The sequence below is a fragment of the Lepus europaeus genome, chromosome 21 (genome assembly GCF_033115175.1).
Source record: "Lepus europaeus isolate LE1 chromosome 21, mLepTim1.pri, whole genome shotgun sequence".
NCBI classification, from domain to species: domain Eukaryota; kingdom Metazoa; phylum Chordata; class Mammalia; order Lagomorpha; family Leporidae; genus Lepus; species Lepus europaeus.
Window position 1 is genome coordinate 19,890,080 of NC_084847.1, and position 15,101 is coordinate 19,905,180.

At 49.3% G+C, this 15,101-nt stretch overlaps 1 protein-coding gene across 3 annotated transcripts in view; it reads left to right on the forward strand.

Annotated features, from left to right (window-relative positions):
* The window catches only part of LCMT1 (leucine carboxyl methyltransferase 1), a 53,980-nt gene extending 41,526 nt beyond the window's left edge, over window positions 1-12,454 (forward strand). For 2 of the 3 annotated variants that reach the window (XM_062179767.1, XM_062179769.1), the window contains 5 exons: window positions 1,803-1,923; window positions 5,149-5,250; window positions 5,892-5,983; window positions 10,657-10,754; window positions 12,269-12,454. In XM_062179767.1, coding sequence (XP_062035751.1) covers window positions 1,803-1,923; window positions 5,149-5,250; window positions 5,892-5,983; window positions 10,657-10,754; window positions 12,269-12,291 — 436 coding nt within the window. In that variant the 3' untranslated portion in view covers window positions 12,292-12,454. The remainder of the gene's footprint in view (window positions 1-1,802; window positions 1,924-5,148; window positions 5,251-5,891; window positions 5,984-10,656; window positions 10,755-12,268) is intronic. The other variant, XM_062179768.1, reaches the window with a different exon arrangement.
* The last annotated feature ends 2,647 nt before the right edge of the window (window positions 12,455-15,101 follow it).

Here is a 15,101-nt window from a genome sequence, read left to right on the forward strand (position 1 = left end):
GTGAGCTGCCAGTTGGGGCTGGGGTTAGCTGTTAGTCCAGGGTTCAGGCACGTGTGGGACCTTGGGTAGGCCGCCTGGGGGCTCCCTGACTGTGCAGGGTGTGCTTCATTCCATTCCTGTAGCAGGCTAGCTTGGGTTCACTCACAGAATGGTGTCAGATTTGCTGGTGTAGCAAGAGAGCAAATGCCAGTGTGAGACATCTTCAAATTTGTGCTTAAATCTTGTTTGTCGCTGCCCTATTTGCCCAAAGCAAGCATGTGACCAACTCAGATTCCAAGGGTAGAGAAATAACTCTTTGTCCTTTTCAGATCTAGAGGTTTTAGGCTGCCTTTGTTTCCATTTTATTTATTTACTTACTTATGTGAGAGTCAAGACACACACACACACACACGCACACACACAGCTCCTATTCCACTGGTCTAATTCCCAAAGCCCACAGTGGCCCCTGGGTGGGGCCAAAGCTGAGCACCAGGCACTCAGTCCAAGTCTCCCCGTGTGGTGGAGGAAATTCAATTACGTGCCCCATCACTGCCAGCTCCCAGAGTCTGCATTAGCAGGAAGCTGGGATCAGAAGCTGGAACTGAGTGTTGAACCCAGGTACTGTGCTATAAGATACAGACATCTTTTTACATCTTTTTTTTTAATTAATTAATTTATTTTTAAGGAATACAAATTTTGTATGTGGAACTTTAGGAACATAGTTATTCTTCCCACCATACCCGCCCTCCCAACCCACACTCCCACCCTTCCTCTTCCTCCCTCTCCTCTTCCCAATCCCATTTTCCATTAAGATTTATTTTCAGTTAACTTTGTACACAGAAGACCAACCCTATACTTAGTAAGGATTTCAACAATTTGCACACACATGCACACACACACAAACTGAGAACAGGTGTCACATTTAACTCTCATAATACAACTCACTGAGGACAGAGGTCCTGTGGAGGGAGTTAGTGCACAGTGACTCCTGTTGTTAATGTAAGAATTAACACTCGAATGTATGATGTCAGTGACCACCAGAGGCTCTTGACATGAGCTACCTAGGCTGTGGAAGGCTTTTGAACCCACAAACTCTGTCAATATTTAGACAAGGCCATAAGCAAAGTGGAAATTCTCTCCTCCCTGTAGAGAAAAGTGCCTCCTTCTTTGATGGCCACGTCTTTAGTTGGGATCTCTCTCACAGAGATCCTTCATGTAGAATACTTTTTTGCCGCAGTGTCTTGGCTTTCCATGCCAGTACAGACATCTCAACCACTAGGTCAATGCCGGCCCGAGATGCTGGCTCTTGCACAGGACAACCTGCGGTGTGGCATTGCCACAGTGTGGGTGCACAGCCAGGCAGAACTTGTAGCTGTGTAAGTTTAACACATTCATAAACCAGACAAACCACTGCTTATTGCCCAGCTCGTTACAGTGTAAAGTGGGAGTGTGGTGGTGGTGCGTGGGTGTTGCTGCTCGCATCAGTGCTGTATTTGCTTAGCCCCTCTGGTTTTTCCAGGATAGGAGCTGCCCTGTGAGTGCTGCAGTATGTAGGATACTTCAGAAAGTTCAGGAAAAAAATGGAATTCACAAACAAGCCTATTTTGGTGTAAAACTTTTTGAAATCTGTGTAGGATTCTCATGAGAAAGTTGGAAAATGTGTATTATAAAAAATACTATGCATGGATTTTAACACTTTTGCATCAAAGTAAGCATTTTTAATCCATTTTTTCCCACAAACTCTTTGGAGTTCTTGCAGATGTACAGTTAGAGGTACCTAACTTGATGAAAACGTATTTATGTGCCTTTTTTCTCCTCTTAAGGTTGCCAACACTCCTGATAGCTGAATGTGTGCTGGTTTACATGACTCCGGAGCAGTCTGCAAACCTTCTAAAGTGGGCAGCCAGAAGTTTTGACACAGCAATGTTCATAAACTATGAGCAGGTAAAAAGGCACACGAGAGGTTTGGGTTCTGGGTTAGACTCCAGCTGTGGCTTTCCCTGTGAGCATCCTCAGTGTACGCTCCCTGCACTGTCTCCTGCCTCCGGCCACTTGGGCTCCCCTTCCCTAATTAATTCTCGCAGTCCTAGTAGTCCTGAGATCTTGACTTCTTACAAACTCTGCGCCAGAGCCCTTGGAACTTCCGTCTTACCCTTTACAAAAGTCTGTCATGCTCCTGTTTATCACTGCCTTTCCCGCAGAGTCGTAGAAGACAATGGGAGGGGATTTTTGGCTGCGACCAGTGTAATGGGAGCACCTGGGATGCCTTCGGGGCAGGCAGGGGGTGCGGGTGGAGGAAGTTGGCCAGGTGCGTCGTGTCGGGTGAGGGGGACTGAGATGACCTGAGCACTTTCTGCGAATGGTCACCACTCAGTTCCAGTCGGTTGCAGTGTGGGCGTGGGCGTGTGAACCTAGAGTTCCCTGAGCTCCCAGGTAGTTTTCAGTTTATATATTTGAAAGGCAGAAAGACACAGAGGTCTTCCCTCTGCTGGTTCTCTCCCCACATGCTTGCAACAGGCTGAGAGGGGGCCTGGTACAAAGCCAGGGGCCCAGAACTCCATCTTGGTCTCCCAAGTACTAGAATAACAAGGACTTGAACCATCCTCTGCTGCCTGCCAGGGTATACGCTGCTTCCCTTTGTGTTCTTTTGGTCAGCATCACCTGAGAGGTGATGGGTTAAGTGACCTTTGACCAGGCCCCGGTCACTTTGGAGTAAGCTTGGAATGCGCCACTTTTCTTTTCTTTTTTAAAGATTTGCTTTATTTATTTGAAAGAGTTACAGAGAGAGGAAGAGAGAGAGAGAGAGAGAGAGGTCTTCCATCCACTGCTTCACTCCCCAGATGGCCACAATGGCCGAAGCTGTGCCAATCTGAAGCCTGGAGCCAGGAGCTTCTTCCGGGTCTCCCATGTGGGTGCAGGGGCCCAAGGACCTGGGCCATCTTCCCCTGCTTTCCCAGGCCATAGCAGAGAGCTGGATCGGAAGAGGAGCAGCCAGGGCTAGAACTGGTGCCCATATGGGATGCTGGCGCCTCAGGCCAGGGCTTTAACCCGCTGCACCACAGCGCTGGCCCCAGAATGCACATTTTCAATACGTTGTCCATAGCAGTCCTGAAACTGACCCAGCTCCCACCTGCCATGCTCACTGTGGAATAAAAAGCATTTAACTTAAGTCAGAGTTTTTTTTTTTTTTTTTTTTTTTTAACAAAGTCATCAGCATCCTCACAGCATGCCCATGTGCCCTGCATTATGTTCTTCTTCTTCTTTTTAATTTTATTTATTTGAAAGGCAGAGAGTTACAGGGAGGCAGAGGCAGGGAGAGAATGCTTCCATCCGGGGATTCACCCCCCAAGTGGCTGCAATGGCCAGAGCTGGGCCAGTCCGGAGCCAGGAGCCAGGAATTTTCTTCAGTCTTCCACGCAAGTGCAGGAGCCAAAGGACTTGAGCCATCTTCTGCTGCTTTCCCGGTCCATAGCAGAGAGCTGGATCAGAAGAGGAGCAGCTGGGACTTGAACTGGTGCTCATATAGGATGCCAGCACTGCAGGTGGCAGCTTTACCTGCTGTGCCACAGCGCGGTCCCTGCCCTGCATTGTATTCTAATTAGTAATTTTAAATGACACAGCTACATGGCAGATGGGCATTTCTGTCATAAGAAAGTAATGCTGGTAGACCCTTCAGCTTGCTTACAAGTACCAAGCACTGTCATGAGCTTTAAATGTATAAGTTTAAATATATATATATTTATTTATAATATTTATTTATGTGAAAGAATTTGAGGCAGAGAAAGAGAGAGATCTTCCATCCACTGGCTCACTCTGCAGATGGCCACAATGGCCAGGGCTGTGCCAGGCTGCAGCCAGGAGCTTCATCTGGGTTTCCATGTGGGTGGCAGGGACCCAAGCACTTGGACCATCCTCTGCTGCTTCTCCCAGGCCATTAAGCAGTGAGCCGGATTGGAAGCAGAGCAGCCAGGACGTGAACTAGCACTGACATGGCGTGCCTGCATTACAGGAGGTGGCTTTACCCACTGTGTCACACACAACACCAACTCCTAGTTTTACATATATGAGCTTGCTTTCAGTTATCACAGCAGTCCACAAGGTCGGCGCAAGTCCTGGTCTGACTCGACTTGTGAAGGGACTGGGCTACACAGACAGCTGGGCACTTGTCACGGCTGCTAGGACGCTATAGACTGTCAAGCCAGGGTTCAGACCCAGGAAGTCAGACAGCGGAGGGTGTGTTCCAGCCCCTTCTGCCCTGAATCCTTGTTGTGCAGTGCCACCCAAGCCTTACTCTGCCCTGGCACAGAATAATTCTGCTTCCTGTCTGGCAGTATTCTCACAGGACCCTGGAAACCATCGTGGTACAGTGAGGAGTTTTTGATACCTTGATTACAACAAAGTCCTTGTGTCTGTGCAGTCGTGTTTTTTGGCATTTGTGCAGATGTATAAATTAACTGTTTTTTTTAAACTGGTTTTTTTTATTCAGAAAATAATACCATATATGGAGTATGAAACTCAAACAGTATGAAAGGGTAGACAAGGAAAAGTAAGCCTCTCTCCCACCCTAGACCTCAAGTCCCTAATGTGGGAAGCAGCATTTCTAGTCCACAGTTTTTCTGTGCACATCTAAAGCAAGAGAGAGGTTTTTTGGTTTGGCTTTGTTTTTTCCTTATGGGCAGATGAGAGCTTGTGATCCATCTTCCTGTGTACCTTGCTTCTGTAGAGTGTACCTCAGGGCCATGTCATGTCTATGTCTGTCCTCCTCTCCTGTTTTCATGGCTATATAGTATTCCATTATATGCCCATGCAACAGCGTGTTTAACCTTAAATGGTCTGTACTCACTTTACGCATGGCTGTAGTCAACAGTCTTGCATCTGTGCCTATACGGGCGAGTGTTCTGCAGGGTCCCCCACTGTCCGTGCAGCATTTGCAGTGGGTGAGTCCTGTCCAGGGGTCCTTCCAGGGCCTGCACCCCTTCACGCTGCCAGCAGCACTGTGTGCCTGTGCCCGCTCCCATTCCTTCCCTTGCAGCCAGTGTGTGTGAGCAAACAGCAGCCTGTCTGCCGAGACACAGAATCCCGTCACCTTATTGTACACACCTAAGAACAAAGAAACCCCGGTGGTGGTGGCCGCCGTGGTGCTGCCCAGCCTCCGCTTTCCCTTCCCAGGTGAACATGGGCGATCGGTTCGGGCAGATCATGATTGAAAACCTGAGGAGACGACAGTGTGACCTGGCGGGCGTGGAAACCTGCAAGTCATTGGAGTCACAGGTCAGAGGGCAGATCCCGAGACGTGCCCGCCCTGTGCCCCAGCCAACCAAGAAAGGGCAGATTCTCCCCTGCAGCTGAGATAGTATGGGGAGCGCTGTGGGCAGCCGGGGCGCCATGCGGGCCACTTGGGGGCTCACAGCACCCCTGGGCACCCCATTGCAAGTCTGCTGCCCGTCAGGACCTCCTTCCCGGGGGCCAAGTTCAGTACCACCGACACGCCTCACGGCCACGCAGAACTCCCTCCTGCCATCTGCTGTTCGGGCTGGGCTGCGTTTTCCCGAGTTGTTTAAAACACGTTTCTGTGGTTAGTGTGTGTGAGCCCGCCCTGTGCACTGAATGACATGCCCTCGACACCTGTGCAGCTCGCTCACGGCCCGGCAGAAGCGTCCTGTGTTTGCTGCGGGCACATCCTGCGGCCTCCCTACATTTCAGTAGCTGGGTTTGTATGTGGCGCCCTCGGCCAAGGGAAACTCGCTCCAGGGAGTTCCCCTGCGGTAACGGGCACGTTCACGGCAGGACTCTGGCGAGCAAACAGAACAAAGACCACAGGAGTGGGGAGGGGCTTCAGAGGAATTCCCAGAGGCAAGAGGGTCTGGGGTGTGCACCAGGTGCCCTATGGCTTTCTCCCCTTCCTGTCTCAGAAAGAGCGGCTCCTGGCGAGTGGGTGGGAGACGGCATCAGCTGTGGACATGATGGAATTGTACAGCAGATTACCACGAGCCGAAGTGAGCAGGTAAGGGGATGGCGGGGTGGGGGCCTTTGCCTGTGAGTGAGGCACGGCCATGCTTGTTCTTTCATGGGACAGAACCCAGCCCAGCCCTCGCCAGACTTGTTTTGAAAGAAGCCAGACGTTGTCAGCAACTCGAGGGTAACTCATTAGCCGTGAGTTTAGATAGGGTTTATGCCAGAGCAGATTATTGTAGTCAGAGTAAGCGCTCCCACCTGGAGAACTCCCAGGGCACCGTCTGCAGCTGGACGTTTTGCATAATCCCTGTGTTGGAGAGGGAGGAAAAGTCATCACTCGAGAATTTTATTTTAAAGATTTATTTATTTACTTGAAAGTCAGAGTTACATAGAGAAGGAGAGACAGAGAGAGAGAGAGAGAGAGAGGGGTCTTCCATCCATTGGTTCATGCCCCAATTGGCCGCAACAGCCAGAGCTGCGCTGATCCAAAGCCAGGAGCTTCTTCCAGGTCTCCCTCACAGGTGTAGGGGCCCAAGGACTTGGGCCATCTTCCACTGCTTTCCCAGGCCATAGCAGAGAGGTGGATTGGAAATGGAGCAACCAGGACTCGAACCAGTGCCCATATAGGATGCTGGCACCGCAGGCGGCAGCTTTACCCACTACGCCACAGCACCAGCCCCCACTCAAGAATTTTTAAGAGAAAAACAAAGTCTCCTGGCAGATTTTAAATGGACTTTTCCCCTCATTATGGAAGAAAAATATTTTATCTTAAGTTTTTTTAAGCAATATAAAGTACAAGAAGTGTGACATCATGTCTACTTGTCACACTCTCTAGACAGCTGCTAACATACTGGATGTACTCTTTTCCAATGCATATATTCAAATAAATATATTCATAGATTCCTGTATTTCTGTTTTTTGAATCAGTGGATTCATACCACACACATGGGTCTGTAAGCCCCCCTCTTATTTTTATTTTTTTTAAGATTTGTTTATTTGAAAGGTAGAGTGACAGAGATATTCATCTGCTGGTTCACTCCCCAAATGGCCACAATGGCCAGAGCTGGGCCAAGCTGAACTCAAGAGCTAGGAGCTCCATCTGGGTCTCCCACATGGATGGCAGGGACCCAGGTACTTGAGCCATCTTGTGCTGCCCCCGAGGCACATTAACAGGAAACTGGGTCGGAACCATAGAGTAGCTGGGACTCATACCAGGAACTCCAGTAAGGCTTGCGGGCGTCCTGGGCAGCAGCTTAACCTGCTGTGCCACAATACCTGTCCCACCCTCCTATTTAAACTTACCAATGAATTGTCTTTATCTTTACATACAAAATATTGAGTGCTACCATATCTCATTTTAGGGCACATATTGTATACGTGTTTTAGATTTGTATTGATATATGGATGTATTATATTGATAATAATTTTGAAGTAATTAAGAATGTCTGGGGGCCAGTGCTGTGGTGCAGTGGGTTAACACCTGGCCTGGAGCACCATATGGGCACCAATTCGAGTCCTGGTGCTCCACTTCCAGTCCAGCTCTCTGCTGTGGCCTGGGAAAGCAGTGGAAGATGGCCCAAGTCCTTGGGCCCCTGCACCCATGTGGGAGACCCAGAAGAGGCTCCTGGCTTCGGATTGGTGCAGCTCTGGCCATTGCAGCCATCTGGGGAGTGAACCAGCGGATGGAAGACCTCTCTCTGTAATTCTTTCAAATAGATAAAAATAAATCTTAAAAAAAAACCAGAATGTCTGAAGCTAGGCATTAACTGTGATATGTGTTTATTTTGCTGTGCTCTGATTTCCCTGTGACAAACACTAGAGGGAACATCACCCTACATACACATGGGTGCACAGTGTTGGTTCCACCTGAAGTCTTTTTATACACTTGTGCCTTCCTGATCTGTGCTTTCCTCTCGCTCATGGAGACCTAGAGGCGTAGTTTTTGGTTTCTTATAAGATAATGAGAACACTTCTGCCTTGCTGTTCCATAGAAGTTAGAAGTGAGTGCACCCACTCACGCTTGGCACCAGAGTCCTTGACAGTTTGAGCAGGTGCTGTGTCTGTGCTGTCAGGAATATGCTTCCTGGGTTCTTCCGGCAGCATCCTTTCCCCCAGGCTGGTTTTCCTTTGCTTACCCGTCAGGACAGCTGCATGAACATCTCCGGCCTGACATCCGTGTTGGGGACGCTCTAGCAGCTCTGCTGGGTACCCAGAGCACCACACACAAGGAAGGCCAATTGCAGTCACATGTCTTACGTTTCCCTGCCTGGCCTTTTGTAGACAGCCACTGTAGCCTTAACAGGGGCCGTGATGAGAGGCAGTGGATGTTGGTCTGTCTGTCCTAGCTCCGTGAATGCCATGTAGTTTGTGTCTGTATTTGCTGGCTACTGTAGAGAAGTAACAGAAGTTTGAGATGGGCCTTTTCATTTAACAAACGCCGAGTGCCCACTGTGTACATGGCAGGAGCTTTTCCAAACGCAGGGGCTATGCTCAGTGTTCAGAATCGCTCCCCAGACTTGCCTGCCCCAGGAGCTCATAGCCTAGCTTCAGTGTGCACATTTTGGTAGAAAGTTTTTCAGAAAGCTGTCTCTGTATGTTTTTGTCCATGTCTCTCTCTGTGTGTATGTTTACAAGTTTATACTTACAGTGCTTATTCTGGAAAAGTCATACATTTACATAATTTTTTTTTAAACAATCAGAATAATGGGACCAGTGTTGTGGCATAGCTAGTTAAGCTACCGCCTGTGATGCTGTCATCCCATATGGGCACCGGTTCAGTCCCAGCTGCTCCATTTCCAATCCAGCTCTCTGCTAATGGCCTGGGAAAGCAGTGGAAGATGACTCAAGTGCCTGGGCCCCTGCAGCCACATGGGAGACCCGAATGAAGCTCCTGGGTCCTGGTTTCCATCTGGCTCAGCCCTAGCTGTTGTAGCCATTTGGATAGTGGACCAGTGGATGGAAGATCGCTCCCTCTGTCTTTCCCTCTCACTCTCTGTAACTCTGCTTTTACAATAAATAAAAATAAATCCTTAAAAGATCAGAATAAAGCAATAAAGAATAAAAATGAAAACCCTCACCACAACCCACCCTTGCTCCCAGTCTCCTGCATTCTCTCTCAGGAGGCAAACACATTTCTAGTTTCTTCTGTATTTCCTTTAAAAATTTTTTTCACATTTATTTATTTCCACCTGCTGGTTTGCTCCCTAAATGCCTACAACAGCCAGGGCTGGAGCAGGTCAAAACTGAGCCAAGAACTCAAACCTGAGTTTGTGACATGAGTGGCAGCACCCAAATCCTTGGACCATCACCTGCTGCCTTGCAGGGTGCACATTAGCAAGAAGCTAGAATCAGAAGCCAAGCCAGGATTTGAGTCCGGCACTCCTGTATGGGACACCCAAGTGTCTTAACCCAATGTCTGCCCCATTTTGTGTTTTCAAAAAGCAGCCTGTGCATGTAGAAGCCTGTGTGTCCCCTGCTTTTCTTTACATAGATAGTGGTCCATGCTGCTTACCTTACTTCCTAAGCAACTTGCCTTTAAGTTCCACGGTATGCTTTGGAGGTTGTGCCATTCTTACACGTGGAGACCTCACCCCCATTTTTTAAAATGGCTTCATAGTATCCTATTGAATGGCTGTGCCCATCTCTGTACGATTATAGTGTTCCTCTTGTTACTGCATTGGAGCTACGATGCTGCAGTGAGTGCTCCTGAAATTGCGTCTTTATGTGCACACAGGGTGAATTAATTTTTATTTGAAAGGCAGAGAGACAGAAACAGATTTTCTGTACTCTGGTTCTCGCCCTCAAATACCTGCCACAGCTGGCACTGGGCCAGGCTGAAGCCAGCCAGGGGCCTGGAACTTAGTCTAGGTCTCCTGCGTGTGTGGTGGGGACTCAACTTCTTGAGCCAACACCTGCTGGCTGCCAGGGTGCCCAGTAGCAGGAAGCTGGAATCAGAAGTGGAGCCCAGACTGGAACTACGGCACTCTGCTATGGGATGTGGGAATCCCAAATCATAACTGCTGGACCAAATACCTTTCCCCAGGGTAAATTCTTAAGAGACTATAGACTTTCAGCATTGGTTGATAATCAAATTGCCATCTAGAGAGGTTGTACTGCTTTATAATCCCAGGAATTCCGGGAGCACCTTCCCTCCCTGCCCTTGCTAAAGTGCATGTCAGCTTTTTTGATCCTTGTGAACCTGATGGTTGACAAGGTCTCTTGGGGTCAGTAGTTGTGGCACAGTGGGTTAAGCCATCGCCTGCGATGCTGGCATCCCATATGAGTGCCAGTTCAAGTCCCAGCTGTTCCACTTCCAATCCAGCTCCTTGCTAATGTGCCTGAGAAAGCAGAGGAAGATGGCCCAAGTACTTGGGCCCCTGCCACCCATGTGGGAGATGCATATGGAGTTCCTAGCACCTGGCTTCATCCTGGCCCAGCCCTGGCCGTTGCTGCCATTTGGGAAGTGAACCAGTAGATGGACGATCTCTGTCTCTCCCTGTCTGTCTCTGTCACTCTGGCTTTCAAATAAATGAAATAAAACTTGAAAAAGAAATTGGCAAAGAATTTTAGTTTTAGATTTTTCTCTTCACCACACACAGTGTTTAGCCTCCTCCTTCGCGTAACACACCATGAGCGTCCTGCCATACGGCTAACCCTGGCTCAGCATCTTCATCTGCACTAAGAAGTGTCTGAATGCACGTTTTCTGTTTGCCCCCTCCCCAGGATAGAGGCCCTGGAGTTCCTGGATGAGATGGAGCTTCTCGAGCAGCTCATGCAGCATTACTGCCTGTGCTGGGCCACCAAGGGCGGAGGTGAACTGGGTGCGTGACTGCGCGGCTGCGGCTTTGACCTAGAACCGGGCACTTCTCTGCTTCGAGGCGTGAACGGCGTCCCCCGGCTCTAGGCCCAGGGAAAAGTAGAGGATTACACTGTGTGTCCATCGTGTGTGCAGACAGTGCGCCGTTCCATCTTGTGTGTTTTCGTAGCACAGAAACCAAGAGAGCTGCTTAAATTAGCCCCGTGTCCCCGAACAACCCACCCCTGCGAGACTGGCTATAGAATTTCCGCAGTAGGAAAGTAAAAACCTTGAGGGTTTAAGGAAATAATCTTCATAGAAGCAGCGAGTGGTGTCTTTTTCATTGGGTTTACTGGATGTTAAACACAGTGATGGTTACCTTTGGCTAACCACCCCAGCTGGCAGAGTAGGGCCACGGCGATCCATGTCTCTTATCCATGTCTCCTGTTACCTTGGACTTGATCCAGCTCCTCCTTGGTCTGGCTTCACCTGGTGGTTACGCTGCCGATCAAGCCTCCTACAGAAGTGAGCTATGTTACCCTCAAACAAGCCGCTGATGCAAAACAAAGACCAAGACAGGGCGGGACTGTCCCTGTGTGAAAATTCCAGGCTGAGCTTATCGTTCGTTCGGTTCATTTGTAAATTTGCCCAGCTGTGCAGTTCAGCCCACAGAACCCTATCAAATGTGTTTCTGACTTACAGCCACTTACTGGTGGGTTCTTTGTTGTATTACCCACTCCCCCCCATGACCCCTGCATAAAAACAATGACATTTTTAGTAAATTTATTTGCACACAAAATTTTTGAAATCCATGCAGTTTTTTTTTTATGATTCACATTTCCACGAACTTTTTGAAGACCTACTCATATACATAGATTTCAAGAATTTTTGCACCAAAATCAACTTACCTTTTATTGCTATTTTTTAAAAAAGATTTATTTATTTATTTAAAAGAGAGAGAGAGAAAGAGAGATCTTCTGTCTGCTGGTTCACTCCCCTAGATGGCTGCTGTAGAGTTCGGCGTTGGGCCAGGCCAAAGTCCGGAGCCAGGAGTTTCATCCGGGTCTCCCATGTACAGGACCTCTAGCACCTGGGCCGTCTTCCACTGCTTTCCCAGGCCATTAGGGAGCTGGATTGGAAGTGGACTCGAACCAGCGTTAATACAAGGTGCCATTGTCGCAGGCAGCGGCTATACCTGCTATGCCAGCACGCCAGCCCCCCCCCCCTTTTATTGCCATTTTCTGTGAGCCTTTGGCAGTGCCTTTGTACGTGCATGGTGAAGAACCATGTCTGTATTTGCTCAAAGTTCAGCTCTCAAAGGCTCCCTTTTTATGTCAACTGCAGGGAGTCTATAAATTCTTACAATGCTTTCTTAATCTCTTTAAAACCATCTATAAACAGAATCTCGCCCAACCTCTTGTTTGTGAGATCTGGTCTTACGCAGCGGGAGAGCAGAGCTGCAGAGAGTAGCAGGTTGGCCTTTGGGTTTTCTCTCTCTCCCACAAGAGACTGATCGGAGCCTGTGTTTCCTGCCCTCAGGTCTGAAGGAGGTAACTTACTGATCGCTGAAGCTGGCGCCACCGGCCTTCCTGGAGGAGATCCCGCCAAGCAGTGGGGAGGCCGCAGCCACCAGTCCAGTCCCAGGCTCTGAGCAACTGGTTACAAAGTTGTCTTTCCTTTTCCTGTTCCTTCTGACTTGTTTAAATAAATCCCACTTGCCAGTTGTCTGTGCTTCCGGCCTCTACTGGTCATCAGATGCCACCCTGCCCTCCACAGGGTGAGCCAAGGTTCATGTCCGTGGCAGCTAAAACCAAGTATATGAATCCTGCTCTGACCGGGGGTTCCTCCCTGTGAGTCAGCTCATGACCTTGAGTCCATTTGGGGATTTACCCCCTTCCCCTCCACCCCCTGCCCTGCTGTGCTCTCTTTATGATGGCACCTCACGTGGTACCTAGCACCTTCACCTGCACCGGAACTGGAGTGCTCTTCTGGCACTGTGCTCTGCCCTCACCAGACTGTGCCCACTTAATTGCATCCTTCGCCATGGTGAGTGCAGTGAGCTGAGTAATCGCCCTAAAACGTCCACATCCTGATCCACCCAGCCTGTGCGTGTGTTCCCTTCTAAGGCAAGGGGCTCTGCAGGTGTGGTGCAGTTAGGGGTCTTGAGAGAGTGTGTTTAAGGGGGTGGTGTCTGGGCAGGCCTGATGTCTTCTCAGGGGTCCTTCCTGGAGGGCGGGGGGAAAAGGCAGAGGAGAAGGTGTTTCGATGACAGAAGCAGAGCTTGGGGGTGGATAACGTGCCTTGAAGGTGGCAGAAGGGCAGAAAGACGAGGAGTGGAGCAGCCGTGAGGAGCTGAGAAGGGCAGGAAAAGAGATTCTGTCCCCTGAGAGCCTCCAGAAGGAACCGCTCCTGCCCACTGTGACTTAAGCCCGCTGAAGCTGACACCATGGCTGTAAGTGGGTAACTGCTGGAGTTTAAGCCACTTAGCACGTGAGCATTTGTTACAGCAGCAGTAGGAGACTCATACAGTCTAATAGAGCCCCCTAGCGTGAAAACCGCACAGTTCAGGTGAACTTGAGTGAACTTTTTGATTACGTGCCTGAAACGTGAACCTGAACTTGTCAGAGAAGGGAGGTGGTGAGCAAGCCCCCCCTGGTGCTACCTTCCCTTCCACCAGGTAGAATCCTTAGGTCAGTGTCCCTGGAGTGTGGGCTGGGCGTCACCACTGGCCTGCCTGTTGACAGTGGCTGGTGCACCAGCAACAGCCCGAAAGTGGATCACTGAGTGAAAAAGCCTTCTCTTTTCACGTCTCGGTTCTGTGAGATCTCAGACTGATCGTGGTGTGTCGTCAACGCTTCCTCCACACTCACTACTCTAGTGGTGTTGAAACCACAGAACCGAGCCATTAGTGGGCGGTGAGTCAATTTAGTGGATCAAGTCCGTTGTTTAAAAAAATCTGTGTAACTGTAGCATGGATTACCTAGTAGGTAGTATTTTTGGAAACTTTTCATTTGCATGTGTGCACTGCATTAGCAAAAACAGTGGTTTTTGTTTGGTACTTCACTAAACGAGGGGGCAGCAGCAGTGAGCCTGAGTTCCACACACTTTGCTCAATTATATCTTCTTTCACCCTTGTATTTGTTTCTGTGGGTTTTGTGGATTGCCTCTGTTGAAGGCAAACGATACTCCGTCACCACTGATGTCTGTGTTACAAAGCATCTCTCAAGATACCATCAGTGGGTACTGTCCACTTAAAAGGCAGAATGACATAGAGGCAGAGACAAAGATTTTCCATCCACTGCTTTACTCTCCAAATGGCTGCAATGACCAGTGCTGGGCTAGGCCAAAGCCAGGAGCCTGGAGCTCCATCCAGGTCTCCCAAGTGAGTGGCAGGGGCCCAGCTGCTTGGGCCATCTTCCACAGCTTCCTCACATGCATTAGCAGGGAGCTGGACTGGAAACAGAGCAGCCGGGGCTTGGACAGAAGCTCTGATACGGGATACCCACGTCATAGGTGACCGCCGAATCTGCTGTGCCACAATGCGAGCCCCCATCTTCTTCATTTTTAAGGAGTCTGTTTAAAGACAATGACTAGGAAAACACAGGCAGCACAGGGTGTTGGGAGCATCGCAGAGAGCAGTTGGGGACTGCTCATGTCAGCGCAGGGGCGTTGGGGCCGGCGGGACCTGCCAGCAGTTAGCTTGTGCCTCTTCTCTGCCATACCTCATGTGACTGGGACGTGCAGTCCAAGGTGTGTGTGTGGCTTCTCAGCTTGGATCTTGAAGCTTATCTTACTTGGGAGTTATTGACACCCCCTGGCTCCTTTATTTAACCCCCACTCATCTAAAACCCCTAAAACACTGCTTAACTGGACACACCCTTGGGAAGATCACCAGTGTCGCAGCTGTCACCTCCCGTGACTCCTTGGGCTCTGGCAGCCTTAGCCTCTGCTACAGAGTTGTCCTCCCAGTCCCCGTGTTTTGGTTCGTTAGGATAAATCTCCCTTGCTGAGGGTCTGTGTGTCAGAGCTCTGCTGGTCATCCCACGTTACTTTGTGCGCTAGGGGGTGGACCAGGGTTCATGTCTGTTGCTGGCGGTTTTTTGGTGGAATCCATGATCATGCTATTTGGAACAGATCATTTTACTTCTCCCTTTCTAATTTAGGTGTCCTTTCTTGCCTAATTGCTGTGTCTAGAACTTCCAGTACTGTGTTGAATAAAAGTGATCATAGTGGGCATCTTTATCATGTTCCTGGTCTAAGACAAGCCTTCCGTCTTTCACCAGGGAGTATGACATTAGTTGTCAGTTTTTGTTTTATAGCCTTCATTAGATTGACGTGGTTTCCTTCTATTATATTTTTTAAAGATTTTTTA